Raw genomic sequence first — 14,413 nt, forward strand, 5'->3', positions numbered from 1 at the left:
GTTCTTCGGCGTCAAGGGGCTCTTGGTAAAGATGGAACATTTGGCAAAAATACCGGACAATTCTGCTAATTTCATGGCTGGTTTACAGCGTGGTTACTCCGGGATCACTTACGACCGCCAGACAATTCTGAATGTGGATAGATCGGGCCGTTTTGGACTGAATGACGCGTGCTTGCTAGACCGGCTAGCTAGCATGAGAATACTTTGCCGGCTACATCCAGCGGCTTGTGAAGCAGCGGAGTATATGTGTTGTCTGTCTATTTATCAATAATGCAGACGGGGAGTGTTGGCTGAGTTCTTAACGTTTGCTTTCAGAGCGTGCATATTACAACATACAAGATGCCGTCATGGCGACACAACCTATACCGGGCTACCGCGCATGCACGTCACTCCTGTTGCATGCTGGGTGGGGTAGTTCTTTTTTTCCCTGGCTCATAACATCACAATATAGTACCATGTATATGATGCGTTCAGTTTATCAAAGCACCAAGCAAACAATCGGAAAATTCCCATCATATCAATTCCTAGATATGGTCATAATTATTTTAAGTGCACTACGCAGAATAAACACAACATTATTAATATTGCTACTACGGATAATTTGATCAAAAATTCCCTAAAACAGCCCACTACCTATAATATAGGTTTTTCAAACATAAAATCCCTGATAAAAAAAAATGTTTCTGCTGTTACCTCAGAAATTGTCTGTTCAGATGTTATGATTGTGGCTCAGAGATTTGTATGTAGATTATATTTATTTTCCATAACAAACAGGATAACTTAAATACCCTGGCAGTGGCAATAAGCTTAAACTGCTACTGTTTAACAAGGACTGATTTAAATTGTGTTTGCACAACAAATGTTTTGGCGCTTTTGTTCATGTGGGAGAATATTCCAATAAAGGTGCACTACACACTACTTTTGAATTCATTATTGGGCTTTGCGTATACAATGCAGTTAATCGCGATTAATCGGAGAAATAGTGCGATTAACTTCGATTGAAATTTTTAATCGTTGCCCAGCCCTAATATATATATATATATATATATATATATATATATATATATATATATATATATATATATATGTATATATATATGAAATACTTGACTTGGTGAATTCTAGCTATATACTCCTCCCCTATTAACCACGCCCCCACCCCACCTCCCGAAATTGGAGGTCTCAAGGTTGGCAAGTATGCAATTGAACTCTGTCTGCATGGTTCCTTGCCTCTTGTGTGATTAATAGATGTCATCAGTGTTTGAACTTGACAATATTCCAGCTTGCCTTGCACACAAACATTGTTGTATGTTGCTTGTGGTCGGCTATCTTAGTGTTTCTTGTTAAGCTTGTAATTGCAGGTTCCCTGTAATTTATTGATCCCTGGGGATTGATTGATTGATTTAAACTTTTATTAGTAGATTGCACAGTATAGTATATATTACTTACAATTGACCACTAACCGGAAACACCCGAATAAGTTTTTCAACTTGTTTAAGTCGGGGTACACGTTAATCAATTCATGGTAGAAACACAGTTCGCTCACAATAAAGGTATTGTTTACATGTGAATAATATATATACAGTCTTTTATGCAGCATTATTCACATGTAAATAATATAAATACAGTCTATTATACATTTAAGTACAGTCAAAAAGGAACATATGCAATATAAAGTCTGATGGCTGTCGGTATGAAGGACTTCTTGTGTCATTTCGTGCATGTGCCCTTATGTGCACTATATCTTGTTTTATTACATTAAAGTTGAAATGTTTACGCTTGCCGTCTCTGCATTTTGGGTTCAAGACCAACAGAATTATAACAATGATTTCATATATATTTATATTAGGTCACATGTTCGTTAAATAATATGTCATATAGTGTGTTAGGATATACTTTATTCATCCTACAACGAGGAACATGTAGTGGTTGCAGTGGAGGCACGCAGTAAGTCCCAAAAAAATAAGGTCTAAACACGTGAACAGGAGGGAAACATTAGTTATATATTATGTAAAACAGTACACGTCAGTGGCTTTCCTGAGCAAACATAAACTCTGTTCTGAGCTTCTTCATCCTCGTCATCGTCAGTGAGTTTTTGTCAACATGTCAGAGCGCAGAGCAACCATCTTGTCAACGCAGCCGCAGTTCCTCAATTTGAACAATCTCGCCTGTGAGAGCGTCGGTGCCAAGGTAAGAACAATGCTAATAAACGACGATGATATTACAGTGTACTGATGCAATATAGTTCCAAATTAGACCTCAATTCACTGTCGTGTCTTTCTCAGGAATATTCACATTTAACTTAATGCACTTTTTAGAAACATTCATTTAAGCACTTTACTTTTCTTCATATTGTTCTTCTTATGATACCATGAATTGATTAACGTGGACCCCGACTAAAACAAGTTGAAAAACTTCTTCGGGTGTTACCATTTAGTGGTCAATTGTACGGAATATGTACTGTACTGTGCAATCTACTAATAAAAGTTTCAATCAATCAGCTTTAAGTTACTGTACTTGAAATGTTCATTGACCATTCCAGAGAGCTTAACTTACATAACCATGTCCAAACACAATAAAATAGCATGTAAAACCTATTTCAGGACACACACATTATTCAAAAATACATTAGAAAATCAAAAATAAAACGGAAGCTCTAATTTGGGAGTCTGAATTAGGATCAAAGTTTCCTATATAAACATTACGCACTCACGTTGCCATCTTGTATTGATTACTGCAGACAGACTGCTGTGCTCTGCATTGGATCCATTCACAAACACTACCTACACCATGCAAACAATTTACAGTTAGGCTCCAGCATCAGAACGTATACTTAAATGTATAATTACCAAATAGATATCATTCAGTAAGTCGATTCACCAAAATTAACCTGTTAAACAGGAGGAAAAAGCACACAGAACGTTTCAATTGTTTATAGACACGGTCGCTCCCATCTGAATGACGAGACACTTCCGGTCTGCAGGTAATAGCTTTTAATTAGGAAGAAACGCTCTACTGTCCCTTACTGACCAAGGTGAATATTGATAAATGTGGAATGGCCGCTTCAAAAACGAATTCAAACCACAAAATAAAATAAATCAACAAAAAAATGTGACACGTTATGGGTGTGTCACATTAACATGTCGGAGCGCAGAGCAACCATCTTGTCAACGCAGCCGCAGTTGCTCAACTTGAACAATTGATTGATTGATTAAAACTTTTATTAGTAGATTGCACAGTACAGTACATATTCCGTACAATTGGCCAGTAAATGGTAACACCCAAATAAGTTTTTCAACTTGTTTAAGTCGGGGTCCACGTTAATCAATTCATGGTAATCTCGATTGTGAGAGCGTCGGTGTAATATCACCACAATGATATTACTGTTCATCCATCCATCCATCCATCCATTTCCTACCGCTTATTCCCTTTGGGGTCGCGGGGGACGCTGGTGCCCATCTCAGCTACAATCGGGCGGAAGGCGGAAGGTCGCCTCCTCAGTGTACTGGTATATTATATGTGGCGGTGTGTCCACCAGGGGGGTGTGGTGTGTGTAATAAAGTGTTCCACAAACCTATTCCCTCAGACTAACTTTTATAAAAAAAAATTATACTTCTATTTACATTTTGGTAACATACATTTTCATAACTTCTTTCAACTCAAAGGGAATATGGTTGTTTGTATTTTGTGTGTGTGCATGTAAACATATTTGTCACAGCATCTATGTGGCTCTTTTGATGACTGCATCTGGCTCGCCGATAAATCTTGGCTGACATTGCTGAACACGATAAGTAATTAATAATTCCCCTGGTACTCACAGTGTTAAACAATAACGTTCAAAATATAAAATATTCTCATGCATTTTCTACCGCACCGTTCAAGGAGTCGCATTAATGGTAAGAAGTATCCATCCATCCATTTTCTACCACTTATTCCCTTTGGGTATTTTATTTATTATTGGCCTTCTACCCAAATGCAGCTGAGATAGGCTCAAGCACCCCCGTGACCCCAAACGGGACAAGCAGTAAAAAATGAATGGATGGATGAACATTGAGTTTGGTCAAATAAATTCATGCAGAGATTCAAGAAAAAAAATATTGTGGTGAAAAACTAATGTTTAAAATAACAAAAAATAGTTACAAAAAACATTTTATAATTTGAATATATGAAACTTAAATAGTCAATAAATCCATTTCGTTCTGCTTGTCCCTCTCGAGGTAGCGGGGGTGCTGGAGCCTATCCCAGCTGCACTTGCCCGGAAGGTGGTGTACACCCTGGACAAGTCCCCACCTCATCACAGGGCCAACACAGAGAGACAACATTCACAATCACATCCACACTAGTCACCAAACAATTTATAAACTTCATTTGCAATACAAAAACCAGTTCACAAATTTAAGTTTAATAAACTCTAGGTGAGTTTTTACAATGTGTGTGTGTGTGTGTGTGTGTGTGTGTTCAGGTTATATTTGCTACAGATGAATGGTTTGCACCAGCTGCTAACCTGCTCAAGGTACGTACACATACACACACAATTGTGTCATCGCAGCACACTAATACGCTATGTTTCCGACAAACTGGTCATCATGACACTTTGTTTTCTGCAGCGAGAGCCTCCACAGTTCAATGCATCTGCCTTCACCCAATTTGGGAAGTGGATGGACGGCTGGGAGACAAGGAGGAAACGGACACCAGGTGAGTGTCAGGCGCCCTCTGTTGGGATCCCACCAGCATCACCACGCTAATGAGCTAATGCAATGCACTATCGTTGTTTCTGTCGTCAGGTCACGACTGGTGCCTCATCCAACTGGGGGTCCCGGGCCTGGTGTACGGTGTGGATGTGGACACGTCCTACTTCACAGGGAACCACCCACCTCACGTGTCCATCCAGGGGGCGTGTCTTGGTAATCCCCACCGCCTTTTGCCACCCAAATTGGGTTCCCATTCGATCCGCTTCCTGTTTTCTAGAACAAGATCCCAACCTCAGCCTGGAAGGAGACAGAACCGGCATGGCCGCCTCCGACAGCCAGCTGGCGTCCGTCGCCAAAGTAAAGTCGCCATGGCAAAATGACAGCCTGCCGCTCACGTCGCTAACGCGTTGCTCTACATGGTTGACAGCTGTGCTCAGAGGCGTGGCCAGAGCTGGTGGGCATGTCCGAGCTGAAGCCGGGTTACTCGGACTGCTGCCACAACTACCTCCTGGTCCACTTCGCAAACAGAGTAACACACCTGCGCCTTAACCTGTACCCTGGTACACACACACACACACGCACACACACACACACACACACACACACACACACACACACACACACACACACACACACACACACACACACACACACACACACACACACACACACACGGAGTCAGAGGTCAAGCTTGATTCAATTCCCTCAGATGGAGGTGTGGCGAGATTGCGCGTGTTTGGAGTCGGCCAAAGAGATTGGTTGTCAGTTCCGTCCAATCAGGACATCGACCTGCTCTCCATGGCTAATGGCGGAGTCTGTCTTGGCTTTAGTAACGCCCACTTTGGTCATCCACGCAATATGATTGGTACGTTCTATGTTTCACTTTTTCAGTCCTTTTAGTCCATTCTCTCAGTTTCATAGCGTGGAGTGATGCTATGTAACGCCATCATGCTAACGTGACATTAATGTGATGCTAACGTGACACTAACCTGACACTAATGTGATGCTAACATGACGATAATGTAACATTAATGTGATGCTATCGTGACACCAACCTGACACTAATGTGGTACTAACGTTACAACAAAACTAAAGCTCACATAACACTGATGCAAACGTGACACTAACCTGACGCTAATACGATGCTGACATTACATCACACTGATGCTCACATAACTCTAAACTGACTTGGGCGGCATAGTTCGGTTGGTAGAGCGGCCGTGCCAGCAACTTCAGGGTTGCAGGTTCGATTCCTGCTTCCGCCATCCTAGTCACTGCCGTTGTGTCCTTGGGCAAGATACTTTACCCACCTGCTCCCAGTGCCACCCACACTGGTTTAAATGTAACTTAGATATTGGGTTTCACTATGTAAAGCGCTTTGAGTCAATAGAGAAAAGCGCTATATAAATATAATTCACTTCACTTCACACTAATGTGATGCTAACATGACATTAATGGCCTACTGAAACCCACTACTACCCACCACGCAGTCTGATAGTTTATATATCAATGATGAAATATTAACATTGCAACACATGCCAATACGGCATTTTTAGTTTACTAAATTACAATTTTAAATTTCCCGGGAGTTTCGTCTTCGAAACGTCGTGTAATGATGACGTGTACGCAAGACGTCACGCGTTTTAAGGAAGTATGAGCGTTGCGCACACACGCAGCTAAAAGTCGTCTGCTTTAACGGCATAATTACACAGTATTTTTGACATCTGTGTTGCTGAATCTTTTGCAATTTGTTCAATTAATATTGGAGAAGTCACAGTAGAAAGATGGAGCTGGGAAGCTTTAGCGTTTAGCCACACAAACACACGGTGATTCCTTGTTTAAAATTCATGGAGGTGAAACTTTCCGATGGATCAGAGCGGTCAAGCCAACATGGATCCCTACCAAATGTCAACCAGCAGGTTTCCGTGAGAAAATTGTGGTTAAAAAGTCAATTCTTACCGGAGAAAAGCTGAGCTTGTGCCGTCCATAGCTGCCGTCGACTCCCCTGAGACACTGCGCGTCAAGACACCCGTGGAGACACCCTTCCGACTATCAGGTACTATTTAACTCACTAAAACACTAGCAACACAATAGAAAGATAAGGGATTTCCCAGAATTATCCTAGTAAATGTGTCTAAAAACATCGGAATCCGTCCCAATGCATCCATCCATCCATTTTCTACCGCTTATTCCCTTTTGGGGTGGCGGGGGGCGCTGGCGCCTATCTCAGCTACAATCGGGCGGAAGGCGGGGTACACTCTGGACAAGTCGCCACCTCATCGCAGGGCCAACACTCACATTCAAACACTAGGGCCAATTTAGTGTTGCCAATCAACCTATCCCCAGGTGCATGTCTTTGGAAGTGGGAGGAAGCCGGAGTACCCGGAGGGAACCCACACATTCACGGGGAGAACATGCAAACTCCACACAGAAAGATCCCGAGCCTGGATTTGAACCCAGGACTGCAGGAACTTCGTATTGTGAGGCAGACGCACTAACCCCTCTGCCACCGTGAAGCCCCGTCCCAATGCAATCACGTTTTTTTTTTTTTTTTCTAGTCCGTCGCTATCAATATCCTCAAACACGAATCTCTCATCCTCGCTTAAATTAATGGAGAAATGGTCGTTTTCTCGGTCCGAATAGCACTTTTTGTTGGAGGCTCCCATTAAAAACAATGTGAATATGTGAGGAGCCATCACACGGGTGACGTCATCGTCTGCGACTACCGGTAGAGGCAGGGCATTTCTCTTAGGACCGAAAGTTGCAAACTTTATTGTGGAAGTTCTCTACTAAATCCTTTCAGCAAAAATTTGGCAATATCGCGAAATGATCAAGTATGACACATAAAAGGGACCTGCTATCCCTGTTTAAATAAGAACATCTCATTTCAGTGGGCCTTTAATGGGTTATACTTATATAGCGCTTTTCTACCTTCAAGGTACTCAAAGCGCTTTGACACTTTTTCCATATTCACCCATTCACACACACATTCACACACTGATGGCGGAAGCTGCTATGCAAGGCGCTATCCACGACCCATTAGGAGCAACGGAGACGTATCTGGCTCAAGGACAAAACAGACGTGACGAGGTTGGTAGAAGCTGGGGATCGAACCAGGAACACTGTCACCCGTTAAACTGACGCGTAACTAATGTGATGCTAAAGTAAGACTAACCTGACACTAATGTGGGGCTAATGTTACACCAAACTGACAATCACATAACACTAAGCTGATGCGATTGTGACATTAATGTAATGCTAACATGACACTAACCTGACGCGCATGTGATGGCAAGGTTACATTAAACTGATGCTAACGTGACGCTTAGCATCAGTGTGTAGCTCGGTTGGTAGAGTGGCCGTGCCGGCAACTTGAGGGTTCCAGGTTCGAGCACCGCTACCGCCATCCTAGTCACTGCCGTTGTGTCCTTGGGCAAAACACTTTACTCACCTGCTCCCAGTGCTACCCACATTGGTTTAAATGGAACTTAGATATTGGGTTTCACAATGTAAAGCGCTTTGCGTCACTACGGAAAAGCGCTATATAAATATACTTCACCAATGTGATTCTAACATGACGTGAAGTTGCTTTTCTTTATTGCAGGCATGGGTCTGGCCTGCAATATGGCTGATGGCTGGGAGACGGCGCGCAGACTGGATCGACCCAAAAAGCTGCAGGTGATGAACACGGGCAGTGTTGTTTGGAGTGGGCAAAGTTACAACCTGGGACGGCGTGGCGAAGTTGGTAGAGTGGCTGTGCCAGCAATCTGAGGGTTACTGGTTCAATCCCCACTTTCTACCATCCTAGTCACGTCCGTTGTGTCCTTGGGCAAGACACTTCACCCTTGCTCCTGATGGACCCTGGTGAGCACCTTGCATGGCAGCTCCCGCCGTCAGTGTGTGAATGTGTGTGTAAATGGGTTAATGTGGAAATACTTTCAAAGCGCTTTGGGCTCCTTAAAAAGGGGTAGAAAAGCGCTATACAAGTACAACCCATTTACCATTTACCATTTCTCGCCTGCAGGTGGATCAGCGTGGCATCCTGCAGCTTCCTGGTTATGAATGGGCCGTGTTTCGTCTGGGTCACAGGGGGGTCATCCATGCTGTGGAAGTGGACACAGCCCACTTCAGAGGTGCTTGCTCCGCCACACCGCTGCGCTTCAAGGCATGGGATATTTTTTTTTTTTTACCCAACGCCATTTGTCCTTGCAGGTAATTTCCCTGACTCCTGCAGGGTGGAGGTGTGCACCTTGACCCCAGAGGAGGAAGCTCAGTGCCTAAGGTCAACCTGGGATTCTGGAAAATGGCGCATCCTGGTTCCACCACAGAAGGTTGTATCATGCCAGCTCAAAGAAACGTCCACACCGCCACTTGCTTGGATTTATGCTTGAAAGCACTTATACGCCATATTTGGTAGCACCAGGCTAATACTAACATTGTGTGTGTGTGTGCAGCTCCGGCCTGATGACAAGCACATGTTTAGTGTGGACGACATGCACTCCCCTGTCACTCACATCCGCCTGGTCATTACTCCAGATGGAGGAGTCAGCCGGGTGCGACTTTGGGGCCAAGTGGTCCCCGTGACAACAGCTCACTCTAAACTCTGATTTGATGTTATGGAGGTCTATTTGCAACTATCACTTCCTGTTGATCTTTCTAATGAAGTGTCTACATCAGGGGTGTCAAACTCATTTTAGCCCAAGGGCCGCATTGAGGAAAATCTGTGCACACGTGGGCCGGAATATTAAAAATCATGACATTAAAACTAAAAAATAAAATGTTTTCTTTGTCTTACTTTGCCCAAAAATAAAACAAGCACATTCTAAAAATATTACAGTAAAAATATAGAAAGCAGCAATAAAGTTTAGAAAGTGAATACATGTTTCTAACTGAATAAATTTACATATGCATAAAAATGTGTTTTATTTTATTTTTATTTTTTTTATAAATTGAGTAACATTTATGACAACCTTTTTCAAAAAAAAATACAGAATGTGAGATTGAATAGGATAATGCATACATTTATCATTTCTTTTCAAAACGGTTACAAAAAAGTGGGACCCCATTTTTATGACTTGGTGGGGTCTCTGGGATTCCTAAATTCCTAGAGCCAACAATGATGGAGTATTGGTGCGTGCAAAACAGCAGCATGCAGCTGTGGCCTGCGGGCCGGTTCTAATACTAATCATATATCATCCAAGGGGGTCATAGATAATTCATTCACAGGCCGGATCTGGCCCGCGGGCCTTGACTTTGACACCACTGGTCTACATCATTGCATTGTCAGTTTAAATTTGTTGCTGTCCAATCAGAAGCTGTGTCCATTGTTACAGCTTGTTAGGGCTGTCAAGTGCCTGGTGAGTCCATTTGACAAATCAGACACTGTCCGTAGATACATTGACTTTTGACATTCTGTAGTCACGCGCAAGCACACAATGTAGGGCGGTAAATGATGGTTGTGACCTATAAAAAAAATTGGGGTGGACGGCCCCTGCCCCCATTCGCCATCTGCTGCTCACCAACCGCCAGGAGTGGACAAAGAATACACACTTGACCCACTTTAATTGTCCATCTGATGACCTCTGACCCCGCCAGCTTCAGCCTGTGACTCTCAGGCCCCCCATATTGTCCCCATTCTTGTTACATCCTGTACAAATTATTCTTCTCTTGACAGAACTAAACTTAAACTTTCTTTGAAAAATATAAAAATAGCAATGATGTTTAAGTAGTCATGTTTTAATATTAGTCATCTTGTTAATTTATATTTGACATATTTGATATAAGTCATCATGTTTAAAAATAGTTAATGTGTTTAAAAAAGTCATCATGTTTAATAATAGTCATAATGTATAATAATAGTTATCCTGTTTAAAATAATAATCATGGTAAAATAGTAATCATGTTAAATAACACTTATGTTTAATGATAGTTACCGTGTTTGAATATAATAATCATGTTTACTGAAGCCTATCTCAGCTGCACTCGGGTGGAAGGCAGGGTGCACCCGTGACAAGTTGACACTTCATTGAAAGAAAATAGGAATAATGTTATTTATAATCACAGTGTTTGATATTACTTATATTTAAAAATAGTAATCCTTAATAACAATAATCTGCGATGAGGTGGCGACTTGTCCAGGGTGTACGCTGCCTACCGCCCGAATGCAGCTGAGATAGGCGCCTGCGACCCCAAAAGGTACAGCGGTAGAAAATGGATAAATGGACATAACAATATTAATAATAATATTTATTAATAATTATGTTTGAAAATAATAAACATTTAAAAAAATTAAATCATGTTTATTGATAATCATATGGTGTGTTAGTTACGTTTAAAAATAGTAATCATGTTTAATATAGTTATCATGATAAGCATTAACATTATGACAATTGTTAAACATATTGTCATAATATTAATCATTTTGAAAAAAGGAATCATATTTGCTATTTCAAACAAGATTACATGTTTGATAATAATCATGTTTTGTTTTAGTTATGTTTAAAAATGGGGCTTCACGGTGGCAGAAGGGTTAGTGCGTCTGCCTCACTATACAAAGGTCCTGAGTAGTCAGGGTTCAATCCCGGGCTCGGGATCTTTCTGTGTGGAGTTTGCATGTTCTCCCCGTGAATGCGTGGGTTCCCTCCAGGTACTCCGGCTTCCTCCCACTTCCAAAGACATGCACCTGGGGATAGGTTGATTGGCAACACTAAATTGGCCCTAGTGTGTGAATGTGAGTGTGAATGTTGTCTATCTTTGTTTGCCCTGCGATGAGGTGGCGACTTATCCAGGGTGTACGCCGCCTCCCGCCCGATTGTAGCTGAGATAGGCACCAGCGCCCCCCGCGACTCCAAAGGGAATAAGCGGTAGAAAATGGATGGATGGATGTTTAAAAAATGGTAATAATATATCATATAGAAGGGCTTCACGGTAGCATAGTGGTTAGTGCGTCTGCCTCACAATACGAAGGTCCTACAGTCCTGGGTTCAATCCCAGGCTCGGGATCTTTCTGTGTGGAGTTTGCATGTTCTCCCCGTGAATGCGTGGGTTCCCTCCGGGTACTCCGGCTTCTTCCTTCCACCTCCAAAGACATGCACCTGGGGATAGGTTGATTGGCAACACTAAATTGGCCATAGTGTGTGAATGTTGTCTGTCTATCTGTGTTGGCCCTGCGATAAAGTGGCGACTTGTCCAGGGTGTACACTGCCTTCCGCCCGATTGTAGCTTAAATAGGCACCAGCGCCCCCCGAAACCCCAAAGGGAATAAGCTGTATAAATGGATGGATGGATGTTTAAAAATGGTAATAATATATCATATATACGGGCTTCATGGTGGAAGAGGGGTTAGTGCGTCTGCCTCACAATATGAAGGTCCTGCAGTCCTGGGTTCAATCCCAGGCTCGGGATCTTTCTGTGTGGAGTTTGCATGTTCTCCCCGTGACTGCGTGGGTTCCCTCCGGGTACTCCGCCTTCCTCCCACCTCCAAAGACATGCACCTGGGGAAAGGTTGATTGGCAACACTTAATTGGCCCTAGTGTGTGAATGTGAGTGTGAATGTTGTCCGTCTATCTGTGTTGGCCCTGCAATGAGGTGGCGACTTGCCCAGGATGTAACCCGCCTTCCGCCCGATTGTAGCTAAGATAGGCGCCAGCGACCACGCGACCCCAAGAGGGAATAAGCGGTAGAAAATGGATGGATGGAATCATAATGTTTAATATTAGTTGTTTAAATTGTGATCATATTTAAAATAGTAATGATGTTTTAAAATAGTAATCATGTTTATTCTTTTAGTGTCATGATTTAGGTTGATTGGCAACACTAAAATTGGCCCTAATGTGTGAATGTGAGTGTGAATGTTGTATGTCTATCTGTGTTGGCCCTGTGATGAGGTGGCGACTTGTCCAGGGTGTACACTGCCTTCCGCCCGACTGTAGCTGAGATAGGCTCCAGCGCCCCCCGCTACCCCAAAAGGTAAGCGGTAAAAATGGATGGATTAAAAAAACAAAAAAAACAATAGAAAGTGACTGAATAGCTAATGGGCGGGCTCTTAGCTCTGGTTGGCTGTTATAGGGACGAGGCGGGAAAGAAGTACCCGAAAACGGCTCAGAGATTGGCTGAATCGAAAGCAAAAGCGGGTACAAAGATGAGCAGCGATTGGCTGAAGGCGGCGTGGTCGCACGCACTCCGGGCGGCATAAGAAAGAACCCACAGACAGGTTGACCCGCTCCTGGGAACCTATTACGACGGAAACACGCCCGCCAAGACGAGGTCCCTCCGAAGAGTGCGCGGTTCACTTCCGGGCCGGCTGAATCAAGCGTGTGGGTGACTTCCGGCAGCAGCTAGCATGTTGCAGCCGGTTCCGCACATCAAGCGACCCATGAACGCCTTCATGGTGTGGTCCAAAATGGAGCGCAGGAAGATCATGGAAGAGTCGCCAGAAGTTCACAACGCCGAGATCTCCAAGCGGCTCGGCAAGCGCTGGAAGACGCTGGGAGAGTCGGAGAAAGTTCCGTTCATCCGCGAGGCAGAACGTCTCCGCCTCCAGCACATGGCCGACTACCCAGACTACAAGTACCGACCGAAGAAGAAGACTAAGGTTGAGGAGGCGGACAAGATGAGCAGAACAGCCAGCAAGCCCAAAAGGGCGAAGCCGCTGCTCGGTTCCGACAGACGAAACCAGCGCGCCGACCCGCCTTACCGCTACATGCTTGAACGGGACTTCAGTGACTCGGAGGACAACTCTGACGACGAACCGGGCCGCTTATACCGCAGTCTCAGTCTGGTTTCTGCTGCCACAGAACCAGAAGAGTCGAGTCGGCTATTCTACAGTTTCAAAAACATCACTCGTCAGGCCACCGGAACTTTCTCCCCCGACTCCTCATCCCGGTCCAGTTCTTCCTGCTGCGGGGACGACCTGGACCAGGACCTCCCCGTGGAGGGGACTGACTCCCCGGCCAGTCTCCATTCTTCAGAACCGGCTAATCTGAGCCTGTCTCTAGTGGACAAGGACTTGGACCTGAGCGGCACCGAGCGGGGCCGAGGGTCCCACTTCGAGTTCCCAGACCACTGCAGCCCCGAACTAAGCGAGCTGATCACAGGCGACTTCTCAGACCTGGTCTTCACTTGCTGAGCTGAACTTGACGTCATCGTCGAACCTCAACTAGACTTTTATTTGAAGACATAATCTATTTTTGTAGTTTTTCACCTCAGCTGACTTGTGTTAAGTGACACACTTTGAGTTTTACTCCTTGTTTTTTGTGCAATAAGTGACGTCATTGACTGAATAAATCGGCTCAACTCACACTGGAGGTCATCTTTACAGGGGGCGGGGCTCATGTGGCTCCTTCTGGTCATGTGACCTCTGTGAAAACTCCAAAATAGCCAATAGTTAGTTGTAGTATTAGCTCTGTTTTTGACTGTGATATCCTGGATGTTCCTCTGATAGGAAACTGAGGGGCAAAGTTGTTTCCGCAGTTCGCAAGCGACCAATCAGGAGACACTGGCGAGACAAGCTGGGCTGCAAAGAGCTTGCACAGTGGTCTCCAACCACCGGTTCGGGGACCCATACCGGTCTGACTCATTTGCTACCGGGCCACACAGAAAAAATTAGTAATCTATAAACTACTGCATTTTCTCCAACTTTCGCCTGTCCCACTAAACACACCGATAAACTTGTAAATACATGTCTATTACAACTCCTTTTATCATACATGGGACAGTGCACA

At 43.8% G+C, this 14,413-nt stretch overlaps 3 protein-coding genes across 7 annotated transcripts in view; 2 read left to right on the forward strand and 1 right to left on the reverse strand.

Annotated features, from left to right (window-relative positions):
- Positions 1–3,515, reverse strand: part of LOC133553295 (cleavage and polyadenylation specificity factor subunit 3-like) — a 33,491-nt gene extending 29,976 nt beyond the window's left edge. The window contains exon 1 of the mRNA XM_061901330.1: positions 3,419–3,515. The gene's annotated coding sequence lies outside the window, so the exon portion shown is untranslated. The remainder of the gene's footprint in view (positions 1–3,418) is intronic.
- On the forward strand, positions 2,037–9,469 carry allc (allantoicase). 5 transcript variants are annotated; one of them, XM_061901336.1, is made up of 12 exons: positions 2,050–2,190; positions 4,218–4,262; positions 4,463–4,513; positions 4,608–4,695; positions 4,785–4,904; positions 4,969–5,048; positions 5,119–5,251; positions 5,401–5,556; positions 8,296–8,369; positions 8,716–8,824; positions 8,904–9,022; positions 9,146–9,469. In XM_061901336.1, the coding sequence occupies exons 1-12, from the start codon at positions 2,104–2,106 to the stop codon at positions 9,296–9,298; spliced, it is 1,215 nt and encodes a 404-aa protein (XP_061757320.1). In that variant the 5' UTR covers positions 2,050–2,103; the 3' UTR covers positions 9,299–9,469. The 5 variants fall into 5 exon arrangements, with proteins under 5 accessions (XP_061757321.1, XP_061757322.1, XP_061757320.1 ...); XM_061901340.1 differs by having other exon boundaries at positions 2,131–2,190; positions 4,222–4,262; XM_061901337.1 differs by lacking the exon at positions 4,218–4,262 and having other exon boundaries at positions 2,037–2,190.
- A 3,334-nt stretch (positions 9,470–12,803) lies between these two features.
- sox11b (SRY-box transcription factor 11b) lies at positions 12,804–13,991 on the forward strand. The gene has a single exon (XM_061901349.1). It carries the CDS (start codon positions 13,033–13,035, stop codon positions 13,816–13,818), a length of 786 nt encoding a protein of 261 aa, XP_061757333.1. The 5' UTR covers positions 12,804–13,032; the 3' UTR covers positions 13,819–13,991.
- The last annotated feature ends 422 nt before the right edge of the window (positions 13,992–14,413 follow it).

This window comes from Nerophis ophidion, linkage group LG05 (genome assembly GCF_033978795.1).
Source record: "Nerophis ophidion isolate RoL-2023_Sa linkage group LG05, RoL_Noph_v1.0, whole genome shotgun sequence".
Lineage (NCBI taxonomy): Eukaryota > Metazoa > Chordata > Actinopteri > Syngnathiformes > Syngnathidae > Nerophis > Nerophis ophidion.